The following is a 9890-nucleotide window of genomic DNA, read 5'->3' as shown; positions in this document are numbered from 1 at the left end:
TCCTGTTGCTGAAGGAAGGCCTCAACCTGTGCTGGACATTGCGGTTTTCCCGCTGGTGATAATTCCATTTTGCTTAGTGTACCCGTCCATACGGCGTCCGGGTTCCTTTACGTTCAATTTTAATTCCTAACACCATCTCTTGTACACCATTCAATTCGACTTCTATTACAGAATCGCTCGGAGCAGTTAGCAGCGGTACGCTGTTCATCATTTGTTCAATGCATGGCCATAAGATTCGAGCTCTCTCCTGTGTAATCCTGCGGGTCTGTTGGTTGTTCACTGTTGCACCAGGATCGTTAGCGTGTGCGGAAGCTAGCATGAATTTTCCCTACCAGGTTCAGAAAGTAATGGATGGGGGCCCAACACTGGTCTGGCACCGAAGGTGATTTATGAGTAACATCAGTAGCCATGATGCCCCGCGGAGTGGATTGTAAAGCTACCGGTAGCTAGAACTAGTTGACTAGCAGTTGGTAAGAACGGGTTGGCTGACTTTCGGTCGGCCAGGTTCCGATGGAAATACCAAAGATGGAAGCTCTGTTTGACCGTCGGCAAGTTGCTCGCCGCCGTTCTGCAACACATGATAGAGATGGGAATTAGGCACAGCTGTGCCGTAAAGCAGACACAGACACAACAGTTACTGCTGGTTGTAGAAGTCGGGACTGAAGGCCGCTAGCGATCAGTGATTAAACCAGGTTCGTTTATGTTTGTAAAGCAGAAAAAAATTGTACAAGATGGGTGTGAGAACACAAAAACAGATTCATTAGTCAAAGTATTAGCCAAAGGTGGCTTATACATTTATGGTTTGGCTGGAAATGGACTACTATGGAAAATGGCTTTATACATGTGGTGTGAGTGTCGAGGCGGACTAAAAGAGAAAGAGAAATTGTGAAATATATAAAAAGAGAGGATAGCGGTTCGAAGAGGGAGTCGCTTACAGGAGCTTGACAAATAAAGTGGCAAAACAGTTCCGCTCTGTGTGATTCTGATCGTGGTGTTCTACTGATTACTTTACATGGGGGCTCGTCCGGGAAGTGATTTGGTTTAGATGATGTGAAGTACATCGTCGTGATTAAGTTGTAAAAGTTGTTGAACAAGTTGGAGAGACGTTGAACTATTTCACAAATTGTGTGGATTTGTTGGAAAGTTGTTAAAGTGTTGCGTAGGTTTGTTGTCAGTTGTACGCAGTAGTGACACATCATGGATCCTACAGAAAAGATCGCGGAATTGGTGAGTGACTTTACTCGCACCGGCATCGTAAAACAATGCGAATCACGTGGATTGTCTACGACTGGCACCAAAGAGGAACTGGCCAAGAGCATTGTTGAGCACGACGCCAAAGAGGAAGCTAACGAGACAGTTTTTGAGGACACTGAAAGCGATGATAAAATCAAGATGACGATCATGAAAGCGGAACAGTGCGTGGAAATGAGAGACGATAAGCGCGTATACTCGTTTCGTGATGTTGAAGAAGCAATAGATGCGTATGGGGACGATGTAAAGAAGGACGTGAAATTATGGATTCGCGAGTTCGAGGACATAGCGAAAATGGTGAAGTGGACAGATGATCAGAAATTCGTCATGTGTCGAAAAAACTAACGGGGACCGCACGCAGTTTTATTCAAACGCAGTGTGGAATAACGTCTTATACCACGTTGCGCGATGCGCTGATTCGAGAATTTGGAAAGATAGTGCGTGCAAGTGACGTGCACAGAGAGTTAGCGGCCAGACGAAAGAAGGAAAAGGAAACAATGCTAGAATATACATACGCAATGCAGCGAATCGCTCAGGTCGTGAAGTTGGACGAAGTGAGTTTGTGTGAGTATATTGCGGACGGAGCGACCGCAGACGCAAGGGAACGCGCGTCATTATACGAAGCAAAAGATCTCGACACGTTGAAAAGCAAGCTGGATTACATGGAAAGAGCCAACAAAAAGGCAGACGATAGGAAGAAACTATCGAATAAGTCTTATAGAGCAACAGAGAAGCATCATTGTTTCAATTGTGGTAGTATCGAACACAAGCTGGCCGAGTGTCCAACCAAGGACAAAGGACCGAAATGCTTCCAATGTGGTATTGTGGGGCATCGGGCGTCTGAGTGTAAGGACAAAAGAAATACGGAGAAGAGAGGTCTGAAATGTTTCGTGTGCGACACGTTCGGACACTTAGCGAAAGAGTGTGTGAAGCGAAATGTAAAGAACGAAAACTCGAACGTTAATCTAGAAGGTGCGCAAAAAGATAGCACTATTGTTATCGCTATCGAGAATATAGAATTCAATGCTTTGTTCGACAGCGGTTGTCTTCCAAATATACTATCGGTTCAGGCGTATCTAAGAATTGGGTCTCCAAAACTCTCGCCAACCACGATGGTTCTTACCGGCTTCGGGGGAAAGACAACAAAAGCATATGGAACAGCGATCGTCAACATGACGATCGATGGTGTTGGGTGTGAGGGTCTAACGTTTCATGTCGTCCCAGATCAGACCATGCCATATGAAGCAATTTTGGGAAGAGCGTCGCTAGAACATTTCGGTGCTATAGTGACCGCAGAAGGCGTGAAGATAGTACCAAAAGAAGAAAACAGTGTAATGGCAATTGGTTCCACGGAAGGTGATATCGATGTACCACCTCGCTATTACAATACCGTGAAAAGTCTAATCGATGAATATGAACCAGTAAAGGAGGTAACCAGTGTAGTAGAAATGAAGATTATTGTGGAGGATGATACTCCGATCCGTACGACTCCTCGCCGGTTCGCTCCAAAAGAAAAAAAAGTAATAGAAAACACTCTGTGTGAGTGGTTGAAGGGAAACATCATACAAAAAAGTGATAGTGACTATGCAAGTCCAGTCGTTCTGGCTCGCAAGAAAGATGGTTCTATGAGAGTTTGTGTGGACTACCGCGAATTAAATCGAAAAGTTAGAAAGGATTGTTTCCCAATGCGCAACATGGAAGATCAGATCGACCAACTTCAAGCGGCGAAGGTGTTTACAACGCTGGATCTGAAAAACTCGTTTTTTCACGTGCCGATCGAACAGTCGAGTCGGAAGTATACCGCGTTTGTAACACACACAGGTCAGTACGAGTTCCTGAGGGCACCGTTTGGTTTTTGTAATAGTCCAGCTGTTTTCGGTAGGTTCATAGCGAACGCGTTCCAGGAACTAATCAAGGGTAATAGAATAATGGTGTATGTGGATGATGTGATCATCGCTAGTAGTGACGCAAAGGAAAACATAGAAACGTTGAAGGATTTGCTGAGTGTAGCAAAACGCAGCGGAATTGTATTTAATTGGACGAAATCACAATTCCTGAAAAGTGAAGTGGAATATTTAGGTTATGTGATTCAAAACGGTGTTTATCGCATAGCACCTAGCAAAATAAAATCGGTTAATTTCTTTCCGATACCTAAAAATGCGAAAGAACTTCAACGATTCTTAGGATTGACCGGTTACTTTCGTAAATTCATTGAAAGATATGCGTTGATCTCGAAACCACTAACGGACCTACTGCGTAAGAACGTTGATTATGAATTTCGTGAAAAACATCGTGAATGTTTTGAACAATTGAAGAAATATTTGGTTTCAAGTCCGGTGTTGAGCATTTACAATCAGAATGCAGAAACGGAAGTTCATACTGATGCGTGTAAAGAAGGCTTCGGGGCTATGTTACTGCAAAAGGGTGATGATGGTCAACTTCACCCCGTATGCTACATGAGCCAGCAAACGTCGAGTGCGGAAAAGAACTATAGCGCTTATCATTTGGAAGTGTTAGCAGTGATGCGAGCAGTACAAAAGTTTCGGGTATATTTACTCGGAATTACGTTCAAAATCGTGACTGATTGTTCGGCGTTCCAACACACATTCAAGGCGAAGGAACTGTCGGCACGCGTTTCCCGATGGGCGTTGATACTGGAGGAATACGAGTACACCATAGTGCATCGGCCAGGTACGGCAATGAGACACGTCGATGCATTAAGCAGAGCGCCGGTGATGGTAGTGACCAGTGACCCGCTCATCGAGATGATGATTACCGCTCAGCAGAGAGATGACCGCATTCGAGCTATCCGTGAATTGGTGAAGACGCAATCGTATGACGACTATTGTATGAACGGGGAATTATTGATGAAATTTGTTAACGGACGAGAGGTGGTCGTGGTACCTACCGATATGCAGGGCGAAATAATCAGAAAAGTTCATGAAAATGGTCATTTCGGTGTAAGAAAATTAGAGGATGTTATTAGTCAGAACTATTACATCCCAAACCTAACTGAGAAAATCAAGAGAAAAGTAGAATGTTGTGTAACTTGTTTGTTAGCAGAACGAAAACGAGGCAAGCGTGATGGATTATTAAATCCAATAGCAAAAGGAGACGTACCTTTCGATACCTACCATGTTGATCATGTTGGACCAATAGAGGCAACAAATAAACTATACAAATATTTATTTGTTGTGGTCGACGCATTTGCTAAGTATGTTTGGATCTATCCAACGAAGACTACCGCAGCTCAAGAGGTGATTCAGCGTCTAAGAAATCAGAGTGAATTCTTCGGGAATCCAAGGAGAATAGTTAGCGACAAGGGAAGTGCTTTCACCTCTAATAGTTTCAAGCAATACTGCCAAGAGGAAAATATTGAACATGTCGAGATTGCAACGGGTATCCCGCGTGGGAACGGTCAGGTAGAGAGAACGAATCAAGTAATTTTGACAATGTTAACGAAGATTAGTGTGAATGACCCTCGGAAGTGGTATAAGCATATCGGCACTGTACAAAAATGGATCAACGGTAACATGCATCAAAGCACAAAAATAACGCCATTTGAGGCAATGTTTGGAGTCAAAATGCGAAACACACATGATTTACAAATATCAGAGCTAATGGAAGAAATTCGTTTGGCACGGTTTAATGAAGAACGTAATGCTATTAGAGCAGAAGCAAGAGCATGCATTGAGAAGGCTCAGGTAGAACAAAAAAGGTCGTATGATTTGAGAGCAAGAAAGGCACGTAAATATCGAAACGGAGATATTGTATTAATACAAAGAACACAGTTCAACCCAGGGCAAAAATGTGCCACCAAGTTTATAGGTCCATATAAAGTTCTAGAAAGTATGTCAAATGATCGTTACAGGGTAGAGAAAATAACAGGTGAAGGGCCCAATATAACAACTACTGCGGCTAGTCACATGAAAATCTATCAGTTAGACAACGAGGAAGAGTGAGTTCTTTCGGGACGAAAGTGGCAGTCAGGAGAAGCCGTGTGGTGTGAGTGTCGAGGCGGACTAAAAGAGAAAGAGAAATTGTGAAATATATAAAAAGAGAGGATAGCGGTTCGAAGAGGGAGTCGCTTACAGGAGCTTGACAAATAAAGTGGCAAAACAGTTCCGCTCTGTGTGATTCTGATCGTGGTGTTCTACTGATTACTTTACATACATTTAATACAATTGCTGTTTTTTATGCTCTCGGTAAATCGTACAGGATGTATATTTCGCACTCGCCCTTGCAACAAATTACATGCCATTGCTATGTTTAAGGTACTGGAAACTGCAGAACTATTGCACATCAATACTGTTTAAAGATACCGATTGTTATTCATGACGATTGGTTGCTTTTTGTATTGACTTTGAAACGTAAAGTGGGGTGTATAACAGCGAAGAACGGTGCAGCTGTTGTAGGTAGAAGTATACGTAAATAATCAAAACATTCCTTGGAGTATTACGGTGAAGATATTTGCTTTTGCTAAAATCGAAGCATTTATTAATGACATTTAATTGGGAGTAAGTAATAGTAATTGTAATTAATAAGTAGTAGTAATTGAAATGCAATTGCTTTAATGGAATTTGACAGATATGGTTAGTTCGTTACATACATAATGTAGATCATGTCTATGGAGCATACGTTGCTCCGAAATACCTTCATAATTCCGATCCGAACATCAAAAGGGAAACGGGTCAGACCCCGTTACGTATCATAATGCAAGGTGGCTTTACAGCATTCCCGTTGCAAGCCAACATACATACCTTAATGATCGAAACTTGCATCTCTTCTGCTAATTCCAACGCAATGTTTATCCATTCCCGCAATAGGTAAACAAATCCTTACCAGCAGCGAAAATACGATCGGACTAATTGTGTGCATTCAGAAAACAAAAGACTACGCTGGTGATGGTGGTGGAAAGATTAGGCGACAGCGGAACCAAAAATGATCTCCGGGAAATCCCTTTAACGGAGACGGTGGTAGTCCTTCTACCTAAACACGCTACCGAATTCCCATTGATCTTGTTGCAATGCGTGGCAGGTTGTGGCAAATTTCCATCAACGGCATTGATGCGTTTCGGTGCCATGTATCGCACGACAACATTGCCTTGTTGGGGCAGCTCGTTGTGGTTTGTTTGGGGTTGGTTTTTGTTTTTGTTGTTGTGTCATGATTGGAACTCTGGTGATACTGAGCTGATCTGTGGTGGTGGTAAAATCTGATAGTCCTTTGGGCGGTTTAGACCACCTTCAGGTTCCAGCATACGGTTGCGATGTTTCAGTGTTCCGATCGTACTTAGCCGGTTTGTTGTGTGTGTTTTCGTCCATATTCTATGCGCTTCACACATTAACCCTTCATTGCGCATTTAGAAATTGAACATTTCATTTCAATAAAGATGAGATATTTTCATTAATAAAATCACTGAAAACGCTGGCCCAGGAATAATTCCTACTAGTTGCAAGACAAATATTCGCTTTTACTGTTTAAAATACGTTCACCCATCAACATTCCACATGTTCCATTTCCACCACATTCATGTCCTACTCGCGCTAAGAGTTAAAACATTGCAGCACTGCCTGTGATGTGAATCACCCGGACCGACCTTCAGCGGTACACATGAAACGGCCGTTTATGTTTACTGGCAATTGCATTACCACACAAGCTCGTTTGCCGTTTTGTTTGCCGCTCACGTGCGCTCGCAAAACAACGCACAGTTTACTTCATTGGCCTTCACTGGCGTCATGGGCCGGATTCACCGCAGGCAGGTTGCGCACCGAACCGCACTGTTGTATCCGCCGTTTGTAACTGCACTTCGAAACTGCATGACGCTGCTTGTGCACGAATGTGTGCGTGTGTGTGAACGTGAGACACCACCGTACCTGTCGCATGTTGGGTCGGATCTGCACCATTAATGCGATAAAACACCTTTTTACCCAGTTACCACGCACCGGATGCACGCCAGCCTCGATGCGAACGATATTGCATATCCATTTCTGCAGGTTTTTTTTTCTCAAATCCCTTTTATATTATTCAACCTGCTATTGTGCGTGGGTGAGGATATTGAGAGAAAATATTTTTCCCATCAACCGCAGTGATAAATGTGTGCTTTGCCAAGGGAAAGAAGCCATGCGTTGGAATCAGGCCGGGTTTCACAGTTTACGATTTATCCTTCGATTTATGTGTCAAGGCAATAATCTATGACTTATTTTCATGGAACGTAAAACATATTTTTTATTGAATGCCTGATGAAGCACACTATGCTTCAGCGAGTGTAATGAAACAGATGCGTTAAATCACTGCACGGATGGGTGAAATAAAAGATGGCTAGAAATGTACTTAGGCTTGGTTATTGTGACACCGCATGCGAGAATGCTCCGATAATAGTTTGATATGGCTTAAAGGAATTAATTTTTTTCGTATTAACATGCATAAATTACATGCACCTATGTGAATTGCGCCATTCAGCTTTGTTTAATGATGTGTTCCTATTTAACACGTGACGCAAAACTACTATTATAAAGCCATAGTAGTCGATTTGTTGAACTATACACCATACATACTATACAGTACGAACAATACAATTAGTAGTACACTCTGCGAATGATATGAAACTGTTTTTTGTTCCTTGAATATGATCGCAAGAAACACTCCGTTCAAGAAGTAGAGGAAATATTCCGGTCTAAAGATACCGACCGGGGGGCAAAGTATTGTCCCAGTAGTATCGTTGAGCAAAACCAGCTCTTCAAATTAGATTTGCTCACATCTTAATATTTAAAATTTAAATCTTATCATAACTTCTTTTTCGAAAGTTTTCCGTCGTACATTTCCGTTTTTCCTTATGCTTTCAAAATTGCTTCTCGGTTGCGGTTTTCATTTAAGCTTTTTTTTGTATTATTTCTTTTTCAAAACTGATACAGTTATTGACTGATCAGTATGCTGCTGGACATGTTATCACGTTGCCTTTTGTTTAGCAACCGAAGCAGTTATACTGTGTAACATTTTCTTTTTTTCTTACATTTTCTGTAATCCTTAAGAGTAATCTTTTCCGAGAGTCATTTTTTTCATTGCAGGCCACCAGGGTGTATCACACCCATAATTTCATCTCGCGAATACACGAATACAATAACGACTTTTGAGGTTTTTCAGATTTACTGACAAGGTCGGTTCCCTTTTCAAAATTCTGTTCAGGACCCGATCTGGAGGCAGATCTGGAATTTGCCGAGATATTTTTGGAACAGATCTGGGGCTACCCGTTGATGTATTGGTAACGCAGCTGGTTTTCACACGACAATACCGGCTCAAAATCCGATCCGGATCAATCCTCCATAACAAGGTCTGACTATCCGGTTGAGTGGTAAAGTAAGTCAAGTAAGACAGAAATTGCAAGCATGTCCTAGTATTCCATTATGCCAAGAAGAAGTTTTGGATCAAGATCATTATCTCAAATGAAGATAGCTTTAAACGTTGTGAGCACGTTAGAGGTCGAGATCTACTTCAGCGAATTCTAGTTTAACTTGACCAAAAACCAGAAATGTTCTCAATTTTGTAATTTTGAATCGAATTCCCTGTATAGTGCTCCTTGTTTTATTTTTTCCCCGAATCCAAACATATTGTACGTATTGCTCTGTTCTACATAACTTGCAGAGATCGGGGACGTATATCGCAATATCCAGTTAATCTGCCGTGTAACAACCCGCTTACCAACCGACAAAAAAAAATGCCGTTCTTTTTTAGCACATTGATAGCATTCGTCTAACCCCAGAACGGTACCCAATCTCGGCATCCTGCATGCTGTAGAGTTTGAGTGTGAATATATGTGTTTTTGGTTGCATTTTATACGTTGCGTCGCGAGGGACCGACACACGACATGGCTAAAAACATTGCTTTATTGGACCTGTCTTTATTCACCATTTCCCCATGCCCCATCAGGGACGTCGCGTACGCACGGTGTAAGAAGATTACTGTTACAGTACAACCGAGTTCGAGTGTTGCATTTGATCATTTTTCTTCCTTTAGATTGCACATCGGTATTGGCACGTTGGTACCGGGAAAAAGGGATGTAGGATCCTCGGAGGATCCCGGTGCGCCTGTATGTAAATGCGCTTAGCTGTAAGTACATACTGTAACTCTGTGTGAAAAGGTAAGCGCGATGAAGATAGCTACTGAGTTACTATCTTTCATTTCTTACTCCATGCATTCAATGTTACTCTGTTTTTCGATATAAAACGTGCCTCAATGTTTTCGCGTACCGGAGGGCCACCAAACGCACGCCAACACGTGGAGAGCGTGTCAAACCGCGGGTAAATCTAAACAATATGTTGCATAATCTCTCGTAGCGCAGAGCACACCCGTGGGGATCTCGGCGCGTACTCCGACGTGTGGGTTGCCCCTTTCGGTAGGTCCATAACCCTTCCATGGCGGAGCGGGCTCCACGGAGGAGAGGGCTGAGGATATGTATATGGAGTGTTGGTTATATTTTATGGCTTCCCTGCTTCTATGGTTTCCATTTCGTTGCTACACTTGAACCGAGATGGTGAAAGCGCAAACAAAAAAAAAAAACACTACAAAAGGATGCAAAACCCCACAAATGAACGTTGGGTGCACCGGAAAAGCGAATCTTGGAGCATCATTCTCCGGTGGGGTTT

The 9890-nt window shown here is 42.6% G+C and overlaps 1 protein-coding gene across 1 annotated transcript; it reads left to right on the top strand.

The window, feature by feature from the left end:
* The first annotated feature begins 1197 nt into the window (after positions 1-1197).
* On the top strand, positions 1198-8513 carry LOC128717928 (uncharacterized). Its single transcript, XM_053811604.1, has 4 exons — positions 1198-1548; positions 1629-3278; positions 3864-4098; positions 8392-8513. Exons 1-4 carry the CDS (start codon positions 1198-1200, stop codon positions 8511-8513), a joined length of 2358 nt encoding a protein of 785 aa, XP_053667579.1.
* Positions 8514-9890: the final 1377 nt, after the last annotated feature.

Source organism: Anopheles marshallii, chromosome 2, assembly GCF_943734725.1.
Source record: "Anopheles marshallii chromosome 2, idAnoMarsDA_429_01, whole genome shotgun sequence".
NCBI lineage: Eukaryota > Metazoa > Arthropoda > Insecta > Diptera > Culicidae > Anopheles > Anopheles marshallii.
This window is presented reverse-complemented; position numbering and strand designations above follow the sequence as displayed.

Bases quoted from the DNA above. Each gene is read 5' to 3' on its own strand.
- LOC128717928 (XM_053811604.1), top strand. From the start codon at position 1,198: ATGGATCCTACAGAAAAGATCGCGGAATTGGTGAGTGACTTTACTCGC. The intron at 1,549-1,628 runs GTGAAGTGGACA...ATTCAAACGCAG, and splicing joins TCGAGGACATAGCGAAAATG to TGTGGAATAACGTCTTATAC. The intron at 3,279-3,863 runs GTATTTAATTGG...CACACATTCAAG, and splicing joins TAGCAAAACGCAGCGGAATT to GCGAAGGAACTGTCGGCACG.